The sequence below is a fragment of the Melopsittacus undulatus genome, chromosome 12 (genome assembly GCF_012275295.1).
Source record: "Melopsittacus undulatus isolate bMelUnd1 chromosome 12, bMelUnd1.mat.Z, whole genome shotgun sequence".
In the NCBI taxonomy this organism is placed as follows: domain Eukaryota; kingdom Metazoa; phylum Chordata; class Aves; order Psittaciformes; family Psittaculidae; genus Melopsittacus; species Melopsittacus undulatus.
In genome coordinates this window covers 13807937-13835363 of record NC_047538.1, presented here as the reverse complement: position 1 = coordinate 13835363, position 27427 = coordinate 13807937, and the positions used below count along the sequence as shown (strand labels likewise).

At 39.4% G+C, this 27427-nt stretch overlaps 1 protein-coding gene across 1 annotated transcript in view; it reads right to left on the bottom strand.

The window, feature by feature from the left end:
• Window positions 1-1750: 1750 nt before the first annotated feature.
• Window positions 1751-27427, bottom strand: part of PI4KA (phosphatidylinositol 4-kinase alpha) — a 54235-nt gene continuing 28558 nt past the window's right edge. The window contains exons 22-54 of the mRNA XM_005147759.2: window positions 26791-26873; window positions 26444-26514; window positions 26202-26326; window positions 25680-25761; window positions 24933-25016; window positions 24510-24599; window positions 23232-23351; window positions 21530-21622; window positions 21029-21185; window positions 20627-20754; window positions 19326-19484; window positions 18917-19068; window positions 18694-18801; window positions 17851-17978; window positions 17651-17770; window positions 16933-17012; window positions 16597-16790; window positions 15783-15873; window positions 14808-14975; window positions 14217-14270; window positions 13236-13356; window positions 12814-12943; window positions 10944-11014; window positions 10002-10074; window positions 9811-9881; window positions 9125-9234; window positions 8428-8532; window positions 7877-8002; window positions 7441-7561; window positions 6628-6787; window positions 5248-5337; window positions 4293-4376; window positions 1751-2456 (exon numbers count right to left, since the gene is read on the bottom strand). Of these exons, the coding sequence (XP_005147816.1) occupies window positions 2405-2456; window positions 4293-4376; window positions 5248-5337; window positions 6628-6787; window positions 7441-7561; window positions 7877-8002; window positions 8428-8532; window positions 9125-9234; window positions 9811-9881; window positions 10002-10074; window positions 10944-11014; window positions 12814-12943; window positions 13236-13356; window positions 14217-14270; window positions 14808-14975; window positions 15783-15873; window positions 16597-16790; window positions 16933-17012; window positions 17651-17770; window positions 17851-17978; window positions 18694-18801; window positions 18917-19068; window positions 19326-19484; window positions 20627-20754; window positions 21029-21185; window positions 21530-21622; window positions 23232-23351; window positions 24510-24599; window positions 24933-25016; window positions 25680-25761; window positions 26202-26326; window positions 26444-26514; window positions 26791-26873 (3601 nt within the window). The 3' untranslated portion in view covers window positions 1751-2404. The remainder of the gene's footprint in view (window positions 2457-4292; window positions 4377-5247; window positions 5338-6627; window positions 6788-7440; window positions 7562-7876; window positions 8003-8427; window positions 8533-9124; window positions 9235-9810; window positions 9882-10001; window positions 10075-10943; window positions 11015-12813; window positions 12944-13235; window positions 13357-14216; window positions 14271-14807; window positions 14976-15782; window positions 15874-16596; window positions 16791-16932; window positions 17013-17650; window positions 17771-17850; window positions 17979-18693; window positions 18802-18916; window positions 19069-19325; window positions 19485-20626; window positions 20755-21028; window positions 21186-21529; window positions 21623-23231; window positions 23352-24509; window positions 24600-24932; window positions 25017-25679; window positions 25762-26201; window positions 26327-26443; window positions 26515-26790; window positions 26874-27427) is intronic.

Below are 27427 nucleotides of genomic sequence, written 5' to 3'. Positions count from 1 at the left end.
TACATTTATTTTGAGATGCAGAAAAGGAAAATACATAAACACAAGCATTAACTTGAATTAGCAAAACATCAGAACTCCTCACCACCTCCCGAGAGGAAAGAAGAAAACTTCTCATCACTCCACCTGCTCTCTGTTACCGGAAAGACGTGAGGAAGCATACTACATTTGTAGCATCAATCAGCTCATTTTCCTACAGATCCCAAATAGGTACAACTAGCCAAACGCAGAGAGTACAAAACTTACTCCATGCCCCATCTGCTTGTACAATACAGCTGAATTAAAACAATAATTAAAGCAATTATTGCACACAACTTGTCCTGGGTGAACCTCCAATCGTTTTTAGAAAGCCAGCAGCACCTCCTCACTTCGCTAACAAAGACAAGGGCTCAGAGCTCACCTTGCTGTGAGCCACCCACCTCACAGGCAACAGACAGCTGCACAAGACCCACTTTAACACCTACTGCAGAAGCCCAACCCATTTAATTCAACAGGCTGCCTGCAGTGCTTCTATAGTGAGAAAGGGCCAGGCCTTCACCACACACAAAGACCCACCTCACAAGCAGAGGCAAAGCGTGCTGCCTTCACAGCCCCTCTCCTGCCTCGCAGAGCTGTGAGCACAGCAGCACACCGCCCTCACACTGCCTTTGATACCTTCTCCAGAAGGGTCTCCTTCAGATGGTCTGGCTTTGTGCTGGCTGCCCCCTAAGCAGCCTCAGCTGCCCCGAGTCAAGGGGATATGCTGGAAGTTCCCTCATTAAAGCAGAAAACTCACCCTGATTTAGGTGTTGGCTCACAGATACTCAAAAAGACTACCGAGGGGAACATGTGGATGCAGCCACATCATCAGCCCTGCACAGCAGGTGCTTACTCATGCCCTCACCCTGTTGCCTGCAAGGGTCAGCCTGCTACCACAGCCCAGCTCCCGGGTAACCCCAGGGGCCCGCCCGAGCAGCTTCTGCCCAGGGCCCTTCCCCTCAGGGCCACGGCGGCCTCCCGGAGGAGGGATGCCCTCATGTGCAGGACAACCCGCTCCTCACAGCACTCCCATCCCCTCAGGGATGCACTCACCTCAGGCTGCCCGGGCCCGCCCCAAGGCCCGATCCGCCTCCCGGTACCTCAGCCGCCTCAGCTCGCGGCTTCCCCTCAGGGCTGAGCCCGCCCAGGGCGCGCGCCCACCTCGACTCAGCGCCCCCTGCAGGCGGGGGCGCTCAGGTGCTGGCAACCGTCACTGCAGCCGCGGAGAGCCGGGCCCGGGCTGGCTACGGGGGGAAAGTGTCCCCTAAAGATGAGAGCTGCTCACTATGGAATCTTGCACAAGACATTTATTTCATTAATAAAAACCATCATTTAAGATGGACAGTAGTGGTAGACAGGATTGTAGCCTTCCAATAGCTGAAGGGGGGTCTATAAGAAAGGTGAAGAAAGGCTTTTTACAAGGGCATGTAATGATAGGACAAGGGGGAACAGCTTTAAACTAGAAAGGGTAGATTTAGGGAGTAATTTCGTTCGAATATTTAATCCACGAGGGTACTGAGGCGCTGGCACAGGGTGCCCAGAGAAGCTGTGGCTGCTCCATCCCTGGCAGTGCTCAAGGCCAAGTTGGATGCAATCTTCCAACCCAAACCATTCTGTAAGAAGCAGCTGAAGAGGAATCCCCATTTCTCTATTAGAAAGAAAGGTCACAATATAATAACCAGTACACGGCTGTGCAGGATGATGTAAACTAAACCTCAGTGCATGGCAAAGGATGTGCAACAGACACAAAGTCTAAAGGTCTTTTATTACATTTTATAGATTAAATATATCTTCAGTAGAGTCTCTTTTTTTTAAAACACACAAAAGGAAAAAATACATTCTTCATGTACATATGAAATACTGACCACGTAGCAGGGACCATGTACAGTGCAAAGTATGAACACAGCTACACAGATATCACCACTTGGATGATTATCAGGCTTTTCTACAGTAAAATTAGGAAAATTTAACATTTCTGCTTCCAAAGAGAAATCCATACCCGTCCCATCCATGGCATTTTGTGGGATTGTGCAGGAAAGGGTATTTTTCACTATTTAAAGGTATTACAAAATCCTTGCATTGCATGAAAACTTATCAGCCTCCACGAGCTTTACGTCTTTCACACATTCATAATCATAGTACAAGTTTTACCGTGATTGCAGCCCAACTCCAAAAACCCAAGGAAAACCAGAAATATATAGAACCTGGTAAAGAGAAAGGAATGAATCAGAGTGATTGTTTCAATGTCCAAGAAACATGTACCCACTTGTACACACACATACACAACAGATAGTAGCGAAGTGTGACTGAGCATCTTCTATTTATTACAGGTTTGGAGTGAGGGCACAGGGTTGCACGTTTCAGTTCGGCAGTGAATCTCTAGTGTCTCTCAGTACGGGATGTCATTCTGGTAGTACTGGATCATGTCGTATGTCCTGCTCCTAGAGGAGAAAAGCAAAGCCAGAGGTAAGCGAAAGCTTAGGAAAATGCTGCACCCATTGTCACAGAAACAAACATCAAAATCCCACAGAAACAAAGCATGGGTGAAGGAAATTAGCTGCTAATCAAAACTAGCCCGCTATGCTTTGAAGGCATTGTGAAGGCTCGGTTACTGTTATGAACAGCATAAAACATCCTGCTCTTGTTTAAACTAGGTAAAAAATGTATTCTGAGTGTGGCAACAGCAGCTTGGAACCTGTGTTTGGATAAGCCAGAGGCACCTCACATTGCATTGGTGGTTTGTTTTAGCAGAAGGAAATGCATATTAAATGAAGCAAGATCATCAGGGCTGCATGGAGACAGGATTATGTGGAAATAAAAGGAAACTTAATTAAGGAGAATGCCAATAATGAAAAGTGCAGGGGAAATAACAGCATTAATAGCAGCATCTCTGATGAGTGACTGAACAAACAAATCTAAGCCTTGTTTCAGATAACTCAATTATCCATGGGAAGAGCTTATTCAGGTCACAATAACCATGCTACAGGTAGGGAAGCTCCAGCTTATCAGACTGAAGGTGGCTCTGGGCATTCACACTGCACTGTGCTGCCTTTGTAACCTCTAATATTGATCTAAGATTCTGAGCAGATGCACCAGCAGGCACTAGAAAATCCAATTCAGTTCTATCTCAGGACATGAGCCTTTCTGGTCTCAAGCCAACACAAATGGAACTAGGTAAGAGTTTGTATTAGACTCTCCAATATACCCCACAAAGTCTGTATTATCTGGGATAATAATAATAAAACATGCACTTAACATATTTAAGTTTTAAGTTTATTGTACTTAAAGTATTAAATGTAATAAAATTACATTTTACATGTAATTTCCTTTGAAAAGCTTTGCACGAGATACCAAACTATTTGTTTACTTGAAGGGAAAAACACCCTACAGTTGATGGGCTAGCTGGTGATTAAGTTGGTTTTTAAACTGTTAAATACCTGATAGTAAACTTAATAGTAGATGACAAATAAACATGGGCCAGCTAAAAAGACATTCAGAACCCACACTGCCAATGTTCCCTACCTGAGGTATTTTCCCTAGCCAGTACTACATAAGTAACATATGGTCTACAAAATGATTAATGTAGTATCAAGTCATAAAGAAAAAATAGTAGAAAGATTAGAGCTCATTTCTAGAGAAGAGTTTTGCACAGAATAACAGCTCAGAACTTCAGGAGGATGTTCAGGCAACTTAATGCCTACAAGCAATTTTGAGAAAGATCTTGGAAAGTCAGTGTGGTTCTGTTTCAGCTTCATTCTTACTCAAACCAATAGAGCATGTTTTTTAAGAAGCCTTCTCCTTACAAAATAAAAAGGAACACACTTTGGGATCAAACTCTGTTAATCTGGACCAGAAAGCATGCTACTCCTGTTGCCATTCAATGCCATTCTTTACTATTTATCCCTTTATTCGTAGAGATGACCCTACCCTATATAAAAGAAGGTATCACAACTAGACATCTAATCCTAACAGTACAGTTGGCCACAGGAGCCAAAATGCTTAACTTTGGGTCCAAAGATTCACCCTGACAGAAAATCTTCCATTCTTTAGACTAGCCAGCTTTGCTATTTGACCAGCCTGGGCTTAAGCCTTCCTCACCAATGTAAAAGAGAGGAGATGAAGCATGTTCAGCAGCAAAGCTGCTATCCTGCCTAACTGAAATACCAACAACTCAAAGACATTTGGTATCTGACTGATAAAACTCTACTTATTAGCTCTGCTCAAAGCTTGATGACCTTCCTTTAGCCATAGGGAGAATACATGCACAGATGTCAAACCTGTTGCTGAGGAAGCAATTCTGGATGATCTTGATGATGAAGGTCGCAGCCTCCCGTTCAGTCATGTTGGGGCTGAACCTATGTCTGTATGCAGAAAACCACAAAAAGCAGGAGTAAAAATTAGTGAGGTTTCCTTTGAGCATGACACAAATTCGGTTTTGCACATGCTCAGCCAGGTGTTGATATCACTTGCTGCAAGTTACCTACTTTCTTGAGAGAGTACCTTGCTCAAATTACATAATGTTTTAATAAGCACTTGCTGCCTTTAGTCTTACAGGGGAGATAGAGGCTGTGATCATCAGTCTTGTGGTAACTCCAGGAACTGCAGATCCCTCTTACTAAGCAGCCGCTGTTTTTACAGCATCTTTGCAACTAACAGTCCTCCAGCTCCTGCCCATCACACTTTATAAATCTGCACTTATCTTTAGGAAAATGTAGGAAGTTACGTACAGGAAATGCTCAACTAATTCTGCTCAGTCTGGAGCTAATCCTGGAGGCATAAGCCTGAAGGGTTTAAAGTGTCACATTAGAATTTGTCTGAGTTGTTGGATGTGACAATGTATTTCCATCCATTACCGCATTATCTGTAGAACAAATTTTAAGATGCTGTTCTTCAGAGTCCAGCACCATTTGAGAGGACATCAGACTCTGCAACACATTACCTCTCAATTAGAGCAGATCTTTCCTTTATGGTCTTATTTTGCCAGCCCTACAGACTTAAAAGATAATCATGTACTTGCACAGTAAATGAACAGCTTGAACTTAATTCTACAAAAAGGCCTCTGCAATTTCTACTTTCTGAGATATTCCATAACAAAAGTTTAACATTTTTTACAACATTAAGACATTTAAGATTTGAGTAGCATGACACCTATACTCATTGCACAAGTTGTGGCAGTAGTAGTTCTGTGAAGAACATAAGACTATTTTTCAGTTCATACATATGCTGACTTACTTCAACAGCTTGATTGTTTGCCCTCGAAAACAGGGCAGCCCTGTATCCAACATCAGTGTAACCAGTGAGACAACAGCATCCATGTAAGGCCTAGAGAAAAAGAGGACAAAAAGGCTGCAGCACTCACTCCTGCAATTTTAGTAGGTAAAGAAACAAGCTGAGGGGCTCAATGAGCTGTATCACACCTTTTTTCTGTAATTAAATCAACACATACAATCCTTTTTCATTTGCTGGTAAAGTTATGCCACTGCTTGTAATCTGCCAGTTTAATTAAATTTCCCTCCTTAATGTTGGACTACCAGATACTCAGAATGCTGCAAGATAAACAGTCTCAAGGAGGATTGTACAATACAGTGCTTGATTAAACAACATTTCTTCAGCATCAGACAGGTGAATCAGTGCATCAAAACAGTACAAAAGGCTGAAACCAGCAATACCACAGTAACAGCTTATCTGGTAATTCCTAATTACGTAATTCTTTGCTACATCAGCCCGGCTTTCCTTCCCCTTCCTCTCCTCCCACTCAGAACACTTATTACCTACCAAGCTATTACTTTGCTACTCAGATGACATTTTTTTCTCAACACAAAACTTTCTCCAGACTGCTCCCCCTCAAGGAACCAAACTGATCTTGACTTCAAGACAGCCCCTTCTGGGACTACTAGCTGAAGAAACTTTTGATTCTGTAAGATAACATCAATAATACTTTATAGTTGTGATAGAATGAGCTTTTATCTAGACTCTTGTACTCTCCTCCTTCCACTCACGTACAACATCCTCTTTATATAGATTTATTAGTGCTCCTGAATATTAAAGCAAACCTTACTGGCTTGGTAGAGAGCAAGGTAAAGCTGCAAATCTTTACTGTGAGTGGCTGGCAATCACAGCTGAAGAGTGATGCTACCAAAACCCCCACATATTTTACAACAGACGATTGTAGCACTTTTTCACATCTCCTGCGTAATTAACTGTAGCTGAAATGGTGATGTTATAGTCCTATTTGGGAAAACAAGAAAGATTTTCATTCTCCTGTAGTTTCTTATTGCAAAGTTTTAACAACATACTAAATGATGTATGGAAATGTGTGTAATATCACATTTGTACATTGAATAGAATGTATACAATTTTGAAATATAACACAAGAACAGATGTCCTGGTTTCAGCTGGAATAGTTATTCTTCTTCTTAACAACATGAAAAAACCCACAAATTTAGGCTATAAAACTGCAGGATTATTAAGTTGTTTCAAAGTTTGCAAGACGTACCAGGACAGCCTGACAGGCTCAGACCTCCTACACTCACATGTGTATTATTATTTATCTTCTCATCTGGTTTTAGACATGAAAGAATTTCCACTTTTGAGAAGCTAAGACCACCTTACCTGACTGCCAGATAGCCTCTGACACACATCTCCATAAACCATTTGAATGGAGTTGCCTCCATTTTTCCTCCCATTATCATCACCATCTCATCAGTCAGCTTAATGTCAGGCTCCCAGCCCAGATTTCCACCAGGTGAGCTTTCAAACATGAATCCAAAATCTGCGCACAAAAGATAATCTGCCTTAAAAACCCTGTTGATTAGTTGTTCACTGTCAAAGCTGACAGAAGAAAGGAGATGTGGATTTCACATATTAATATTTACTTCTTTCTACCAACATTTCAACTCCAATTAGAACTGTGGTGAAGTGTAAAAACACCAACAAAAGAAACATCATCATAACATCAGACTAGACACAAGTACGACATCAAATAAACTCTCTGCTGAAACATCTGTGCAGTTCCAGAAAATCAAAGCTAAGGCAGAGGTTACAGCCTCACATCATTACATAAATTTACTTGCCAAAGTTAATTCAGACACATACAATGATGAAAGGAACCCAAAGATACATTTATGTACATACATATACATACATATGCATGCATAAGAACATATACGCGTACAATCCATACATATGCGTGTATATACTTTTCTGAAGCTGGTAAAACATTGCAAAGCTACATTTACACAGAAGAAGCCAACATAAATATACACACAATACTGAACAGGCATGAAAGAAAATCCCATGTATATTTATAAACCCTGAAATCAGAATATAGATTGGAAACAGAAATGACTTATTGTCTTCTCTGAGCAATACTTCACAGCAGAAGGAAAATTCAACTAGTGAAATCTGAATGTGGGCATCACTGACCAATATGAATGATGTGTCCCTTTTTGTCCAGCATGATGTTGCCATTATGCCTGTCTTTAATCTGGAGCAGAAACAGGAGAAGACTGTATGCAGCCATACTGCGGATGAAATTATAACGAGCCTATGCAAATAAGAAGATAAAACAAAATCAGAGGAACACAGAGAATTTAAGTCTCATCCCAGCAGCAAATACAGCTGAACAATGTTTTTTTTTTTCACTCATGATTAGTTTGAAGCAATGTTCAATGATACTTTTCACACATCTACAGCTGCAATAATTTCTTTAGCTAACTCACTCATAGCTAAAAATGGATTATCAGCATCAGAAAACAAATACAGCATCATGATAGCTGTTATCCAATTATCTGACATTATTTCTTACAGCTAGAATGCTTCTCAGTTGAGATTTTGCTGTTCTTGCCAACTGATATTTTACCTTCTGGAATGCAAGGGTAGACTCATCTCCATATTGTCTTGTAAAGTAATCATACATCCCAAAGTCTGTCTGCCTGCCCAGCTGGTCACGGGATGTGCAGTCAGGAATGCATTCAATAACACCACACTGAAGGGGAAGAGGAGAAACAGGTCTGTAAAGCACGCTCCCAAAATATATTTTGTTCATGGCTCTTGGCAGTCATACAGGTCCTCTGGGAAATGTGGGAAGCCTACACATCACTGAATTTCTAGTTTGCTGATAAAAAAGTACACCCATTTTTTTTAGGATTTCCATGCAAACTGTGACTTTCCACTACCTGCACAATGTAGCCCCCAAAAATCAAACAACAAACATGAATAACCACAAGCAGCAAAACTTCAGAGCCATCAGTTTTAGAAAGTGGGAAGCAGGAGAGGAAAAACTCTTTTTGTTGCTGGTGCTCCAAATATTTGGCAGTATTTCCTTGAAGTAGGGAATTTTACGTTTGCTGAAAGAAAAGGTCTTTTTAATTAGGAACTCTTTTCTAGAGCCATACAGTTAATTGTACTTACCCCAGGAGCTGTGGCCACCACTCTGTATGGAAACACAAAAAGATCCAGGCCCACCAGCTGAAATATGTTCTTGAAGAGATCGATGATTTGTAAAGCTAACATGTCCTGTTATACAAGAAAAAAATTGCACAGGCATTACAGGGGTTATGGATCATAAGTTAGGATTACAAAAATACTCTGAAGTGAACATTAAAGTTAGCCCAGCAGGTCTGCAGATGTGTGCTTGTGCATGCACAGTGGCTCTCGGGGAAATCAAAATGGGTAAAGATAAATGTTGCTTAAGTAGGTAGCAAGCCACACTGAGGACTTAACTGCTGACCTAAGAGGAACAAACTATCCCATCACTCTTTAATAAGAGGGCTACTAATAACTCCAGGGGAAACAGCTAGCATTCCCTCTTAATCAAAACCAATCAAACTTCAATGTACAAGATACCACCTTGGAAACCACTGCTCTGTTACCAATAGTGCAATTAGAAAATAAGCTCTGAAAAAGAATCTGAAGTCATGGTAAACTGTCTTAAAAGAATGGCCAGAATTTCTCTAGTGGTACAATACAGTTCTTTCCCTCAGTTCGTAACTAGTGGAGACTCTCAAAATTCCAAATAAAAGTATTTCTATACTTAAATGATTTTCTTCTTATGTATTACCACCTACAAATCTGTCTTTTATAGCTGCAAAGCCCAAAAGCTTTGTACCTGTCTGCAGTCATCGCCTACTTTAAAGATAGCTGCCTGCCAACAGATTTTCTTACTGTCCACCCCTTCTTCTGCACTTTCATCTATGGAATCAGAACGGCAACGCAGACCTGCAAGAAGAGTACAAAGCAAAACCCAGACATGGACTTCAGTAACCTTCTACCAAGACAAGTCTTCTGCATTCAAAACCACCGCATTTCGCTGTAGGTGCACTAAGGTATTCCTGCCTCATAAAGTGAATACCATAAGATAGTTCCCTTTATCTACTTGAACTGGAACATATCAAGATAGTGTTCATGATTTACCTGATAATGCCTGAATTGCATTAAGTTAGTCAGCTAGAACATCCAACAGAATTTATTATGAGAAAAAAATGGCAAATCCTGGAATTTGCTACAGTCTAAAAGAGAGGGAAAGACAATCAATTGCTGTTAGTCTAAACTAACTGTTAAACTTTCTACAAGTACTATGTGGTCTGCTTCCTGAGACTTGAAAAAATTGAAACAAAAATGGATTTAATGAATTTCTTTTCCTTTGATGCAGTTTTATTTCTGAGCTGAATTACAGCAGATAAAATTCAACATGAAAATAATTTTCCTGCTGCTTTACAGGTCACTAAGAGCAATTTTAAAGGAATTGCTGACTCTTAATTAGTGGTGTTGATGATTTAAGATGCAGTTACTAACCTTCTTTTTCGAGCTCACTAACTCCACATCGTTTCACTTTAAATTTGGCCAGGTAGGGTGCCTTTGCTGCACTAAATTGTGAAAAGACCAAAGATGATAATGAGTGCAAGTTAGCCAAACAAGGATTTATAGAAAAAATACCAACATATCATGAATTAACGTAATGGGAGAATATAACAAGAGCAAGGTACCTCTGCATAGGAGTTCCTGATTTGTAATCAATGTCCAGAACAATAGCTTCAGGATTGCTGGGCAAGTAACAGCCTGCAAAGTGGAGCAAGCAGTTGAGAACAAACCCACTGGCTAGTTTAGCAATGCAACTTGGAGATTAACTGATGCTAGCATCTGTAACTTCAGTATATAGTTCTGGATTAAATAAAATGTTAGAGATAAACTGGAGATGATGGTGTGTGAGCCAGGAAGGAAAGGATGCAGTCTCTCCTTTTCATTAGTGAGTGATTGCCAGAAACTAACAGAACACAATTTTGACCTAATCCTGCAGAAATGTACAGATAGGACTTCTCTTATAATAGTCAACAATCAGATGTGGCAGCATGTCCCACTGCACTGGGGAGGGCTCTTAGCAACCAACACATGGTAGAAGAATTAAGACCTGTTAGACAGAGATCAGGAAAAGCTTTCATCAAACCCCATTTTAAAGAGAAGATTCAGACTGGGAAACCTATGTTCAAGATTTGAAAGGACTTTCACACAATGACGTTCAAGGGAATGCCTGCTGGGAGTAAAAGAAGAATGAAAGGAACTGGACACACTTCGTTCTTGAGGTAACATAACTCCTCAAAAGTGCCCCATGTTTTTAAAATAAAAAAAAGGTGTCCCAAAGAAAAAGAGCTTATTTATCTTTTCACTTCAGACATACATTTCTACTTTAATCCACGATGTGAATTATCTAACTTGCTCTTGGGCAAGTTTTGATGCGCCATATAGAAGTTACTGGGTAAAAATATTTGAATTGTTTTAAGAGAGAAACAATCCAACTGTAACAGAACAGCCCCAGTGCCAAAACTGAAAGCTGCCACCTGCAGGTATTTCCAGATTTGCTTGCAGAAAATACAGTACTCATGTTGAATGCAAAAAGCCCACTGTATCCTATGATTAAAATCACTTCTTACCAGGCTGCACTTTCACCTCAGACAGAGCACTCAAACAAGCTTTTTTTCTTTCATCTCCTTTAGGGAATGGTCTGGAAAGATGAATGATATATTATTTATCTGCATACTATATATTATTCTATGTACTAGCCCCAAGTTTGTTTCAAATTTACATGAACTTCACTAAAAATGTTTCTTCCTGTAATGACAAAGATCTCTTGCTGCACCAGTTCTAGAGAACTTACAGGCTCAACACCTAACCAGAACACTTCCTATCTTAATGATGGTTATAGTCTTTGCTTCATAGCTTTAACATTCATTTGACATACAGCTTGTTGACAAAGCAAATCAGTGTAAGATACGAGACTGAAATATATGAAGGCTGCTCCTCATACAGAAATTTTTGCATGACTAACTGTGTAAGCACCACTATAGTTATAAAAATATAAGTCTCTTTGTGGAACTTATTCTAGAATAAGAACATTGCTAAGTGGAAAAGACAAGCCAGGAAAAATGTCTGTGCAATTACATGTCCAATTTGCTCACTGCAGGTGTCAACTGGATGATTACTAAAATGGTGAACAATGAGTACATACAATAACCCAATTGCACAGGCACGTGTGTTAACTGTCTTTTGAAGTCAGTCACGCAATTGCATGCTCACCTGGTGTAGCAGCATGCAACTGAAAGGCATTACTTATGCTCTAGTTTTAAGCAGTGCAGCAAATTAGTGAAGCAGCAACAAAATGGTTAAGATAATGAAATCATTGCACATGATAAATTTATTCATTTGTAACATCTACAAAGCAAACAGCATCTTCTCTGTGTTGCCTTTACATTAGAGATGCGCAAAAGCAGGTTCATTTTAAGGCTGGGGTGCAAAATGCAGTGCTTGCAAAACAATTATTATCAGTTACTTAATTATAACTTGATACAAAAAAAGAGTGGATTGATTTTATTCTAAATAGAAAGATACTCAGATCCTAAGCCCACCATTTAAACCCATCCTGACAGGGTGAAAACATCTTACCATGCTCATAGAGAAGGCCTAATATTTGATTTCTGTGATGTAAGTGTCCTTTAGCCTGATGTCCTTACACTGGTGGTTTGCAAAGCTTCACTTTAAATGAGGTATGTTCCATGAAATGCATTTTATATGACTCTCAAATACTTTTATACACCAGAGAATGTTTTAAAAATACACAATGAAACTACATTTACAGTCTTAGAGATTGTGTGCTGAGCTGCTGCCATCCACTGGCAAGCTTTATAATAAATAGTTAAATTTCATATCCTACTGCAGTCTTTACAGTCAACAATGGGCAGGACTTCGCATTTTAAGAGATCAACACTTCCATTTTTATGGCATCAAATCTTTCTCCCTAACCACAGTTCAGGAATGAAGGAAAAGAACTTAGATATGCAAAAAGAACAACTGTCATTGTATTACTCTGCACAGTGAAATCTCTCTGGGAACAGGAATTCCATGGAGTCTTAACAGAAGGTAAAACCATTTACCTATCCTTGAGGTTTTTTGGTTTTGTAGGTTTTTTGATCCTCATTCCACTATTAGCAACCACGATGTGTTCAAATTTAGAATCATCTGCTTCTAAAGTTATAGCTGTTCCAGATGGACTGCTAGCTCAAAGCATGAGCACTGAGATCATGACAGATACAAATTATCCCCAAAAGTCAAACTAAAATGAGCCTTTTCATTCTACAACTCTTAAGTTGCATTAAAGAAAAAAAATCATTCCTTATAAGTAATTATTTTTGCCTGCAAACACTACCCCAGTACCCTTAAAAACAACTCAGCCTCCTAATCAGGACACTGGCAATTACCAGAACAGTGAGACCCAAAAGAGGACAATTTCCAAAGTACAATACTTACTTGATAATGGCTGAAACATTGGTGATTTTATTAAAGAAATCAAATTCCCGTTGGTAGAACTCTTTGGCTGGGCCAGACAATGAACCAGTTATCTCCTCTACTAGCTGCTCCAGAAGTTCCCCAATGTCAGCTGCATGTGGAAAAGGAAGCACCTCTGTGAGCAGCTTATTTCAGAAAGCTAAATTATATGGATATAACCACCTTTGGATAATATTAAAAACCAAAAAAGTCCTGATGCAAACATTGCCACATCTTTTGATGGACTCTGTCAGTTCAAATGCTTCTACAGAATGGGCCCTGCTGCTACACATGAAAAAAGCTCCTAGCTACAAAGATTCCTCCTGCCAAGAAAGAAGCAGGAAGGAGATTTAGTCTGAACTGAGACAAAGGAATCAAGCTAGACTGTATTTTAAAGCACTCACGATCTTTTTGATGTCCTTCTTCATCTAGGTAGATATTAGTTTTCATGTTCCAGATGAACTGGTGAGCCAGTAGCTGGGATTTGGCAGCTGCCCACAGGATGTATTCTCTGACATAACCCATCTGCAACCATATCCAGTCCAGTAAGGATCAAAGATCATAGCAGCTCTAGCAGACTCAATATTACTGCTTCTAATAGCTATTCTTCAAACACTTAAAATATTTAATGGATGGAAAGAAAAACTGTGCTCTCTGATTCATGTTGCTAAAAAGGCTCTTGAAATATGACAGTGTATTTCGGAAGTTGCATTCCCTTTCCTCTACTTTCAACTACTTCTGTAGTCTGTAGATATTTCTATATTTGACTGATATTAACAGACAAGATGTCTGATGTTCAGGTTCTGCATTGCAGAAGATACTTATCTATGCAAAGTTCTCAAAGAATAGCTATATACAGTCTACCCGCTGGGGATGTCTTCACCTGAAAGTAATGCACTGACCAGAGTTCACATACCCAGTGGGCAGATAACAATGATCTTACATTAACGAACTCTGCATTTAGCTGACAAGCTTTACTTCTGGCTTCTGCAAGGTGAAACTAAGTTCTGAAATTCACATAGGTGATGGAGCAAAAGACACCCATACATGTTTTCTCTGGTTAGCTCCACAGCAAAATGATTGAGGATAGTAATTTAATGTTATTACTGCTTTGCTCATGCAGACCTTCAAAAGCTTTAATCAAAATCCTCATCTAGGCTTTGCATTAACAAAATCTCTTTCCTTAGATACACAGCCTCTGGTTTCTCAAGTTTACCTGTTCATATCAGAGGTGTATCCAAAGCAAGCCAGCCTCTAGAGACAATAATTTTTCTTCTATGTATTAGATATAGTTTAAGGTTAAATTTTGTCTGACCTGCAGTTTCAAGTCTAAAAGCTGCCTTAAAAATCTGTTTTGTTCATATGCAGCTGTTTCGTGTCCTCACCTTGTCATACCGAAGTGCCTGCACAATCTGTGGAATGTAGAATAAAATGGCATCCTGAAAAAGAAAAGATGGCAGGGGTTTTATTGTTATTGTTTTATTAGTTGGAATGGAAGACAGGTCACATGCACAGATGATGAACAAAATACCACTTCCTCTTTATTTTAAACTATATATATATGTCTCCTTGTCAAATCAAAGTATTTTTCCATCCAGTTACTCCCTCCTAAAATATCTTTAATAATCACATATTTACAATCCTACTACAAGTCCTAGTACAAGTCTGGCAGGTGCTGAAAATCCAGCCTTCTGCTGCTTTAGACAAAATACCTTTCCACTCAGAGAAGATTCAAAAGGAACTATTGAGAATGGCAATCTGAAGAATTCAGTTTAGTTTGATTTACAACAAAAGAGTTGCAAGTATACAAGCCAGGATCACAAGGGACAATCAACTTTAAATTTTCATCCTAATCTATTTACATTCTGAAATGTGGTGTGCCCATTAGGCATACACGTCTCCCTGTGGTATTAAAACAAAACCTGTGGCCATAACCTTTACTCACAATGTTAAGGCGCTCTTGGAACTAGTCTTACCGGAGGAAAAGATCGCAGGACTTTAACCCCATACTGAGCTGTTAGAGGATGAGGTGGATACATGCTTGAAAAATAGGAAAGGCCAGTTGGTGGATCTGTTGGTGCCCAGCACAGAACATGGCTGAGTTCAGGTGCATCAGCATCAATTGTATGCCAGGTAACCAGGTACTGAAAAAACAGGTCAGACACGTTAGGAGTTTATAGCACCCAATAATATTTGGGTAGTATACATCAGACAGTAATGCTATCATCTAGCTTCCTATAGCAGGGGAACTAAAACATGGTACACTTTATTTTACAAAACCACAGTTATTTTATCTAAAGCATTTTTTTCCCATGGAAAACAAATTGTTGGAACCCCCTCACCTCCCAGATCACCACACAAAGTTAGTGAAGTCATTTTACTAAAAGCACAATACAGGAGTTCTAGCACAGGGAGGAAGAAGAAAGGATGAGCCCTTTTGTATGAGTCAGAGGTCAAGTTTTTCTGTCATCTGTTTTACAGGTGATGTACAGTATGTAGCTCTGACAAGACTGTCCTTCACATAACTACAGTGCTTCACTGCAGATCAGCATGATGAGTCTCCTCCATTTCAAGGGGCCTCTTGGAATGCAGCACAGATTCAGCCTGAAATAATTTCAGCAGCACCACGCACCATGACTCAGTCCAGTGGTCTTTGCCATATTATGCAAAAGTAACAGAAATGGTGGCTGCACTGCAAGTGATGAGCTTTGAGACATTTTGTGTATGGTGAGAACATACCCAGGAGCAAGATGTACCATTAACTAACTAGTTACCTACTCTTATTGCTGTGGCTCTTGCCTCAGCACCCTATTTCCACAGCTGTCCTGTCATTCTCTCCTACAGAGCTACAGTTAGAACATACACTGTATTAAGTAAAGACTGTATTTTCCAATATATCTGAAAGAAGTGGACATACTGGGCCCTGTAACAGTATAAATATTCATGAGTACCTTTATTGCTTCAGGAACATCACTGACAGCTCCTGGGTCCAACCGAACCAGACGAGTTACTTCTGTTCCAATAGCTTCAGTATTCTTAAATCTAAGAGTAACCAAGAACACAGTAACATTATTAGAAAATTCTGACAGCCTCGTCTATTTATGTGAAGATGAGGACAGCAAAAGGCAGAGAAGAATGTGCTTAATAAACGAATAGTCCAACTATGAAATAATGCACAATGAAGGACCAACATGCTGAAAAAAAGAGGATTTAGGAGCAACTGGTTCTTATCCAATGCTTTTGTATAAACCACTAGTGTTTTAGTGCACTACTGCATTTTTGGCTGAAATATACTGTCTGATTCTACAGACACCAGTGTGCAGAACTCTACTTGGCAAAAACTATCACTTTTGTAAGGGGGAAAGAATTTCCTTTCCCGTCTGGAGCCAACTATGCTAATTCTCCTATAATGCTTACTAAAATGCAAGCCAATACATAGCTAGAGAACACTTCATTCAAAGATACTTTCAATCACTGTTTAAATTCTATGCCTGCTAAAAAACAAACATGATTTCTTCTGAACAAAACACCATCTAAGTGATAGCAAAGAATGGGTAGTAGGAAAGCAAGCTGCACTCCACTAGAGCCTGAGCAAAATGAGTATGTTAAGTAATCCAGTTCTTTTCATTTCAAAGGTCTCAAACAGCTCTGGCAGTATGCAAGGGGGCTGTAAATATGAGCAAGTGCCATCAGTACTTAAAGTGTAAGTAGACAGCTGCTACAGCAGCAGGAATTACATCAATTCTTTCTTTTGAAATATCTCACCTGGTAGGCAGCTGTACAGCAAGATGAGGAGAAATGCTCCAAGCCAGATTTACATTATCCTTCCATTGCTTCTCACTAAGACTGATATACTTAGACCTCCAGTTCGCTACACTGCTCTCTCCAGTTTGATCCAGCTCTAGCTCAGGGGAAGACAGTGGATTGTACCATGTGATTAAGCGTTCAATCTCGGTAGCCTGAGGGAAGCAGACAGAAAAGATAATGTTTTCTGGAAGAAGAAAAGCACTCCCAATTTCATACTCTAGTTTATGTATCTTGCAAAAACAACAAGAGGGTCTTAGAAATTCATGTAGTTTCTTCATTCATCTGATGACCTACCAGCAATGAGAGCAGTAATGTTCTTCGCTTCATGTAGTATTTGTGTAGCTGCGTACCTCTGTTGGTCTTCTTAGACATGCCTTGAGAAAAGGATAAAGAAGTTTTCAGTGGCTTTTGTTCAGTGTGTTAAATGGTGCTTTCAGACTGCCCACCCCTGGCAACAGTAACACATAAGAACCAAATAACCACAGGACACTTGCAAATTTAGATCAGAGTGACTTCAGAAAGTCAGCATGAAGCTACTCATTGTACAGCTGTTCTCTGAATATATGGAGTACAACAGGCTACAGGGATATCAATTTAACCAGTATTGCATTCACTTCAGAAACATGACAGCCTACTAGACTAAAGAGCACACAGTTTACAACCATAACAAAACACAGCCCACAGTCTAACGTCACTCTGCTGCCCCAAAACGCACTAGGGACATGTTTGCACAAAGCAAGCTATTTCCTTACAGGTTTTCAATACAACTTGACCTCCAGCCTTACTTCTTCTGTAGTACAGAATTTAATATTCTATTAGAAACACCCAGGTAACTTCAAAACTTTCCCCTTGCTACCAGTGAGGCTTTTCCTGCCCCCTCTCCAGAGTTTGGTAATTAAATACTCTGCCAGAAGAACATGAGCCCAATATTAAAGGTAAATATTAACTTTAAGCAACATCTGCATATAAAATCTGCGATGAAACTGGCTTTAATGAGCAATCAAGAAGATACCTGATTTTTTAGATATGGTTGACATGCCACTGGACAAAGGGTAAGTATTTATCCATCCTTGTGTAGCCTGCTGCCGAGATCCAACGTTGATATCAAGGTTGCTCCTGGTGTCTTGATTATCTAACAACAGAGCACAGACCTGATGTAGGAGCCAACCAAAGAAACAACAAGTCTTTGAAACAGCCCCTAAAGGACCTCACCAGGTGGCACAAGCTGGCTGGCAGTCAGATACTTCTTGTCCGAGAACATTGCTGTCCAAAACTTGATCAATATGGTGATATCCTCACGAAGCCTCTTCTCTCCTTGTGTAGGGAACTTCGAGGGACAACTTGGAAGAAATTACACAAATAATGTGAAGTTGAATGAAAAGAAAACCAAACAAATGTCACACAAATCTAAGCAAGTCATCTTTCTTATTCTGACCAGAATCTACAAGGATGAAGCTGCACATCACTATGTTTTACCCTCATGGCTTTATTATGCCTGACTGAAGAGTACAAGCTCCCTGTTAAAACTAAAAATAAAGGTAGCAGCCTGCAGCAGCCTGGATTTATTTGAAATCTAGTATTATGACTGACCTCACATTCAGACATTCCTATCAATTGTATTATTTTCTGTGGTGCCCATGTCAAATGTTGAAATTATCATATTCAGTTTGGATGTGGATTTTCAAACAGTGAAACTGTATTTTAGCCACACACTCTGTTAACAATTAATTCTTTAAGTCTTATAAATCTAGGTACAGTTTTGAGCATTGAACAAACTCCCAAAATAAGGAAAAACAGAATAGAAACATTTCTGAAGATACTACTTTATATATAAACCACACATAAAAACTGGAACTTATATCTAAGCCTCTTTGAGATGGTTTATGAACTGCACAAAAGCATAAGGAAAATAAAAGTTTCTGCTAAAATGGGCAAAAAAAGGAAAGTAAGAATTTAAATCACTAGACGTAAATGACAGGTGCTGCTCTGAAGTATCATGAAGGTTCAGGAAATCATACACATGTTTTCACTGAAAAGTTGCAAAGAAAGAAGTACCTGAAATAATCAAAGGCAGTTGAATAAATCTTTTCTCTCAAAACATTTCGAATAGTCGCATTTGGAACCACATCAGCATGCAGCAAAGACAACCCCAGAGTCAGCAACCTAAGAAGCAAAACAGAGAATGAAAGTTTTGGCATTCCGAAAACAGTGACCAATGCAACATCATACAAGCCACAGGTACAGCTGTAACTCCATGCAGTTACTGAAAGGTACTCACTTAAATCGGGGTCCAATTGCTGCCACATGCCGATTCAAACTGCCTTTTGCCCCTCCAATGTTCAGTGACAGTGACCGCTGGAGCAGGCTGGAGAAGATCTCTATTTGATCAGAACTGCAGTACTTGGCTATTTCAAATCTCTGCACCAAAAACTGAAAGAGACAGACATACCATGCCTCCTTTGACCTGTATAAATCTCAACCTCTCCCAGTCTTTTCCGTTTCAAATGGCTTTCTTCCCTTCAATTATTATGCTCATCTAAGTGCATGTCTCCTGGCTTTGAGGCAGACAGACTACCAGCACGACTCCAGTCCCTTCCCAAATCATGAGAACTTGTAGTGCAGAGTAGCTTAATTGCAGCCTCACTGCAACACTGTCATAGGTGCAATGTTACAGACAAAATACACACCTCTATCCAGATGTAATGTGGGGTCACCTCTGGTGGACAAGGCCTCGGTTGGCTCTCTTCTGATGCTGCTAATGGATCTGCTTCCTTCTGCTCAGCAGAAAACAGGCCAACTTTCTGTTCCACTGTCATTTGCCAGGCTCCTGCCATTTCCCGCATGAACTGCAGAAAGGAAGATGGTATTTCTTGTTTCAAGAGCATCTTCTCATATGTAAAGCACAATCTTACTCCAGAGAACACGCAAGAATCTAATACATCAATTAAAATTCACTGCAATATTAATGAAGAGGCAGAGACAGGTCTATACATCCCACCTGAAATGTTTCATTCACATCCTGAATTATGAAAGGAAGAAAGACTCCCTGAGAGGTTCAACTGGTAACAGAAAGATTAAGAGCAAGAGCAGACAAGCCCTCTATTTTGCTGAGAAGACTGAACTGTTAGATTGGCTGGTGCTATTCATCCTCCTGCTCTACTAAAGGTTACTGCCTCCAACACCAAGCAGAGGGAATTAGATTCACTTTTGCTGAACTCACTCTAGGGACCAGTACCCTCTGATAGAAAGGGCACTCAGCAACCAAAGGTGCTTATCTATCTCCTCCATAAATTGCAAAGAAATTCCTCAGAAGCATAAGAAAAAGCAAATTAAACTGATTCTCAAGTTAAATACTGAAATGTACATGTAAACTGACCTAAGTAAATTTAGATGGATGATTATCTCCAGCAAGGGAAACACTTAGTGCTCACTAACTGGAGCAACTACCAGAGGCAGCTTTCTCAGCTGTGTGTGGGCTGTCATTACAGCATGCTGAGTTGCTTTATTACTATTAGATTCACCCTCACCTCACAAAATACAGCTGGTCTAGGCTTTTACAAGATTAGGACACTTGCAAGAGTGTTTTTTATGCAAGGGTGCAATGCCAGATGTCAGAGGCTCTGAGTGATAAAGAGGGACATTGATTTTAATTTGCTTTAAAACACCATTCTACAAGTTGTGATAGTTTAGAACCTGATACATGAGCAGCACAGGCATCTCAGCAGCAAATTGTACAGCTGAGATCCTAACAGACTTCCTTTGCTGTATAATTCCTGCTGCTGAGAAGGATCTGTTTCCCACAGCGCATTTCATGAGGGTGCTCAGACTTCCAACAATACAAGAACAGAGATTTCCTGGCAGGCTAAATTGATTAACAATACATTTAACATCCTTACTTGACACAGATTAACAACAGCTCTGAATCTCTCAAATTTTCTGTCTTCCCCCCTAGCAGGGGCAGAGAAAGAATAGTTAAACAGCTTCCTACCGGCACTTCTATTCCATTCTTGGCAGCAAGCAACCACTCCCAGCAAGCAATTGCTGTTTCCATGCCATGCTCATTGAACATTCGCAGGGGTCCCCAGCACAGATGATGAAGGAGCTGGGGATCACAGTCTGAAAACAAACATTCACACAGATTTCTCCAACAGAATAAATAACTACTTTTCACATCAGCATGAAACTGGTGTGCACAATATATATATTCAATTCCTAATAAATAGCTTCTAGTTTAAGAAGGCCTTTCCCCAGTATAAGCCTAATTGAAAAAACCCAGAACACAGTTTGGGTTCAAGTTGATGCATACTGGGTTTGTATATGGATAGTTTTTGTAGCTTATTAATCTTGGCTTTCACAGCCAGAAAGCAGAACTCCATTTGCTTTTCATTACCTTTGCTGCTTATTAGCAGAGCAGTCAACTTAAACATGGCCTGGGTGTAAAACTCAGCATGGCCTGATTCAAGAGATTCATTCAGTTCTTTGATCATCAGTTTATTCAGGTCAGATGTTCGTCCTGTAGCATTTGAGAACTGAATCATTCCAGAAACCTGTAAAAGATAATAGGATTTTCAACAGAGAACAGTATTTTTAGGAATCTAGTTTGGTATTGGTCACATGTTGATTAAGGAACTCCACAAAGAGACACATCTTTTGTTACTACTTTCCTAAACCTTTAGCTTTATCTGCAATCTAAGGACATTCTGAAAGACCAACAGTAAAACTATCTGTTTAATAACCTAGGAAAATTATACCATTTATCTTGAAGAAATTTAGAGTCGGCGCTTAAAATAACAGAACCATACAGCAGTGTATGTTGGAAGGGACACCACCCCCCTGAAAAGCCATTGCTGAGCTTTGGACCCTCCACACTCACAAGAAATCCTGCACTTACCTCTCCTGCATAGCGGTTGCGCAAGTTAAGAGAAGCCATGAAGTTGGAGTAGTCCTTCTTCACACAAGTTGGTCTCTCAGTTAGCTGGGTTGCCTATGACCAGACCACATAGAGGTGTTTACACTGTTCATATCCAGCCATTTGGTTTGTTGGGGTGTTTTTTTGTATCATCTCACATGTTCTAAGTTTAGTTTTCCTTATGCTTATTAATCCGAATAGTATCAGGGCTGTTAACTACAACAGTACCAGGACTGATAAAAATTAAATAAGGAACACGTGTGTTTATTCCATGGATACAGTTTGAAATACATACATATTTGGATATACTATTTGAAAGACCAAAACCAAAGCATGAACAGGGTAGAACCTCTGGCACTGCTACTCCCTTTTCATGAACAGGTAAGGAGGAAGACAGGAGAGGAGGTACTATTTTGGTTCTGCCCTCTCCACACAACTGCTTGCTGAACTGATAGTAATGTAGAAGAGGGAGTATTTTGTTCTTGTCTTTAAGAAGTGCACTAGTGATCCACATTTCCATGTGCAGAAGCACTCAGGAATTCGTGTCAGAGGTTTTTCCTCAAAACCAACAAAAAAAGAATGCTTCTTTACATTGTAAAATGATTTTTTTATATTAGGGATTTCATACCAAACTACAAGCAAGCCCACCAGAATTTCAACACTCCTGCAACACTTTGCTTCAGTACTGCTAATGGGCAGCTTGGCTCAGCAATGGATAAACTGTTAAGAACTATTCTTATTACATGTCTTGGATATAAAATTTGAGTACTATCATCTTTTCATTAACAACGTCCAGTCCATGGGAATAAAGCAAAATAAACTGCTAGTAATCTGAGAGCTTTCTGAAAGAGCTTTTGTCACTCGGCTGACATGCAGGAAGGCCCTAATGAAAGCAAATACTGTTACCATATTAAGAAAATGAGAAAGTTTTTCTCCTATTTCCTTTCCAGTTGTAAAGTTTCCAATTTCTTCCAGCATAGTCTTTATTCTAGCAGTTTTTTTCACCTTGTTCCTTTAGGGAACTACACTGACTGCTTTTCCTGAGTCCTCTGAGTTCTTTATCCTATTTACATTTAGAGACCAGTGTCTAAAAGGACACTAACAGAGAACCAAAAGGAAATCCTGCTAAAGCTGAGCACAAGGGCAGTTTCAGAGCTGCTGCTAGAAAACAAACTGGCTGATAATACAACAGATACTATTGGATGTTTCTCCAGGAGATCAGAAATTACAACCACAGATGAGGCAAAATTAACTGTAACAAACTGCATAGAACTGCATTAAAAGTTCAATATACAAAAGACTGTTTTGAGTGAATTTATGTAAAACTCAGAGCAAACAGGAGTCACCCAACACCTATGTTACTATTCTAGAAAGCTGCTTATTTCAGCCTTTCACAAAGATACTTCTTTCAACTCATTAGAATTAATCTATAGAAAACACAGCACCAGAGACAGTTTTATTTTCTTGCTTTTTACCATCTCACTTTTCAGTATTTTATAGAACATGATTATCAGACACCTTGATTTGAGATGGAAAGAAATAAGGTATCTGAGTAATGTTCAAGTGCTACAACAAAGGTGATTCAGAAGATCCATATTATGTGGCCATACTGAATGTTACAAAATGAGCATGACAACTCTACAGGTGCACAAATGAACAAACAAGAACCATGCCCAATACTCACGCCCAAAGTGGTGTTCTGTCTGTTGTAGCCTGCGAAGTGCAAAACACTTTCTGTAGCCATGGCCAGCCCTGTGTGTTGGGACAAGCCTGACACCCAGTTCTGATGCTTGTTTAGGTACTCCTGACAAACAGAAAGAAAGAAGTGTTTGCTGGAAAACTACTGTTTTTCAAAACAAGGCAGCTCATAAGCAAGTGTAGCATCAGCACAAACTACCAGAACCTTAATTACACACATTACCTGGCAACAAACAGGCTGTCTCTACTCATCCCAGTAAGGCATTGTTTTCCTGGCAGTAAAAACCTCTGAATACCCTCCTGAATAGCCAAGAGTAAGACTCTTTCAATTTTGGAATGACAAGGATCATGTTATTAAGAGAGATACTTGAAGTCTGAAGTCTTCTTTAAAAAAATCACTTCTGACAAAAAGAACTTTACAAAAGGAAGTGCTTTAGACTCCGTGGGGGAAGGGAACGTAACCAATTATCCTTTCACGTCAGGCTAAAACCCCTTGAGGTTCATTTCTTAGGGAAGGAAATCTAAAATTCAGGTAGATTTGCAGTGTCCAAGATCTTCAGCCTCCCCAGAAATTCTGTTCCTTGCACTAGATCAGGCACCTTTAGACACAATATTAACCTAACCTGGACCACACAGCTTCTTCAACTGCTCACCAAAGATTAACAGACACCTGCATTTTATTATAGTGAAACACTTTAAGGTATTTATTTTATTAGCACATCATTAATAATCTTTTGTAATATTTGCTTGCAGTCATATAACTGCTTTTCACTGAACTCTGTCACACATCAGTGTTTACTATACCCATGCTCAAATTAAGTCTGTGGATTACAGTGGTCTCACATAGTAGCAGTGTTTCTCCATATTTAAAAGAACCATAATGACAGAAGAAAACACCCTCCCAAGAGGGAAACAAGAAGCAAGTTTTACATCCTGATCACCAGCTGATACTTTCAGCTAATGCACCAGCATTAAACGTTGCTAGGCAGATGATTCTGTTATACCAAATTCTGAATTCTGAAGTAAATCCAGGATAAGTAACTGTTCATAAATGTGTTATTTTCAGATTACTTAGGTTTGGACTACATCAAAAGTCACATTGAATAAAAACATTTTAATTATCCCCTGCAATGCAATAAAGGAAGTCTTAAAGCAATAGGAAATTTAAAATTCTGCCTGGATAGCCTGAAAAATGAGAACTACCACAGAATTCTCATTTTGAAGATCAGTAAAACCCCCATGTTCACAGAAGCAGGCTCATTACCTGCAGATGAGATTTCGTAACAGAGGGTGCCCACTTCATTGCTTCTTGCAGAATCATCCCACAGCGTGCGGCAAAATCCTTGACTATACTCTAGAATTAGAGAGCATCAATACTATCAGTAAAATACAGGACGTTTTACAAGAAGCACTGGTTTTAATGGTGTAACAAGTAATGTGGGGAGTAGGCTGCAGTAACATGATCCAGTTAAACTTTTCTGTTAAAACTACCCTTGACAAGCAAAGAACTGACTCAAGTAAAATAGTAAAGATTCAGAAAGACAAATATCAAGTGTCATATTTTATTACAAAAAAATGTATCTAGGGAAGGATTCAAAAAAGACCATTAAGAATAGCTCACTAATTTATCACCAAGACATAATTAGGCATTATTCTGGTCTTTGATAAGTCAAGGAGGACCACTTACCTCTCTGGCTTCATGTGTGTCAGGGACAGTTATTCTATATGGAGCATCAGGAATGTCATAGTATGGTTGGTCCTTATGAATGTCCTAAACAAAAGTAATTATCAACTGTCAGTAAGATAAAATTCATCGCTTCACTTGAACACTACAGGAAGTACTCTCCCCCAAGCAGGAAGCCTGACTTACCAAACCTTTTTGCTAATATTTGCTGACAAAGTCAATTTGAACAGCTCTAACAAACTGTTTGTGTTCCAGTTCCGTTTTTAGTACAGGTCATTTTAAAAATCCAAAGCCCTCTTCATTTAGTACAAAAATAAAACTCTATAAAGCACTTACATCTTCTAAACCATTAATATACAATAAATTCAAGGTATATGGATAAACATGCACAGACTGGAATCACAGCTGATTCTATGATTATAATCTGACAACCATAACTCACAAATGAAAAAGTCAAAAAAGTCAGAAAAACACTCCCAAATTTTTATTCCAAATGAGAAGTTCTACAATTACAACCCAGAACTGGTAATCCTGTTTTATTCTTGATGCTAAATTTGACTTTATGAACCACATCTGTCAACTTTATAGCACTAGTTTCACTACCTATGAAAGAGGGTTGAAAGTGCACTTCTTCACAGAATTTAAAATAGGAATTTTATCTTGGTAATAAAAGAAAACCAAAATAACTCAAATAACTATCAAATAAATGCAAACAAACAAATCAGTTCTATGGAAGAAAAAGGAACTTACTGCACTAAGAGACAGTGACAGTGTCTGCAGAATATCTAGCATAGTCTTCAGCACAGTTCCACTCCACAGCAAGTGAGGAAATCTAGAGCAAGATAGAATTCAGAAACTCAATAATCATGAAGAGCTGACGAAAGAAATTACTTTATCAAGCGATATAGCTGCTCAAAGAGCTGTATACATCCACAGGTGAGCTTGTACAGAAGTCTCAAAGCTTGCCATGGCTCACAACAGCCTAGTTCAATACAGAGTGAGAATCTCTCTAACAGCTATCTCATAGTTGAGATTGCATTTATTTCATGGGCACTTTGCTTTACTCCATCTGTGGCAATACTAAGCAGACACAGACATTTAAGCAGGAGTTTTAGAGCCCAAGTTAAAAATACTATTGAATGTTAGTTTTCAAGGAGATGCTTCAGCAGATGTACCAGCCAAGAAATCCACTTGACTGTCTTCATCAACTACATAAGTAATCAGTGATTGGTCAATGTGAAAAGAGAATAGGGAAATGAAATCTATACTCACTTGTCTACCAGACCAGATAAATATTTGTCTGCAACTCTCCTGATCCTTTTGTGAATGTGGTTAAAATTCACCAGCAAGAACTGAGCATGTCTCTCCAGCTCTTCTTCGTTCTCCTTAGTTTTAGGCTAAAAAGCACGCCAAAGAGAAGCATGAAGCTTTTCAGGAAAAAAAACAAGCATACTTTCATAAACTAAATGAGAATGTTCACACAAATTCAAAGTTTTAGTTTCCATGTAACCTACTTTATCAGCCATCATTGTCAGGAATGCTTCAAACACCTTATCAGCAACAGCTATCACACACTGCATCATGCCTGAGGAATTGAGAGAGGTGACAGGTTTGATTATCAGAATTACATTTGCTTTATAAACCATGCTTAGCAGTTATAAAGCATTTATGTTTACTCAGCCAACATTGAACCAAGCTGTTTCAAAACAGAACTAGTGCTCTTGGCAAGAACAAAGCAACAGCAGCCTGGTGAATATGAATCATTTTGTTATGTCATTGCTTGATTTGTTTTAGTTTTGCATGTCTGGAGATAGTTTCCAAATGTCTCAAGCAGCAAGATAACCTGGACAGGTAATCTTACCAGATTTGTCTTTTTGAATTGCTTTATCCTCAAAATAGCAGAACATAACTTGGAAGCGATCTTGGTCAGTTGAACGCAACACCCTACAAAAAGAAGAGATTTTTGGCTAGGATTGCTTTGGCATTTGTTGAATCTGCATATGATGGAAATATCACATTAGCAGGAATACACTTTCAAAGGAGAAAAAAAAAACCAACAAAAAACCCCCACAACAAAAACCACACCCAAACCCCAATAAACAGTTTGTGAATTCAGTACGTCTGACCAGCACAACCTAACACACAGTACCGAGGGGAGAAACACGCACTACACAATAATGTCCCAGCTCCTACATTACACTGATCCTGCAGAACAGGCAACTGCTCTTCAGAGGTGCAAGCACAAGAGTCTGCGCAGAGCAGAAGTTACACTTGCAACACATTCCTCTGAAGAACCCTTTTGTCCATCTTCTGTTAGTCCCTATACAGAGGAGATTCCGTTTTTCAGGCCTTCCTATATTATTCCATCCTATTTTTAAATATCTCAAAGGCATTTTTGCATAGATTAATTCCCACTCTCAGAATTTTCAACCAAAATACTGATTCTGATTTGTCTTAGTGTCTGGGAATTCTGACTTGAACATACATACTTGGGCTTT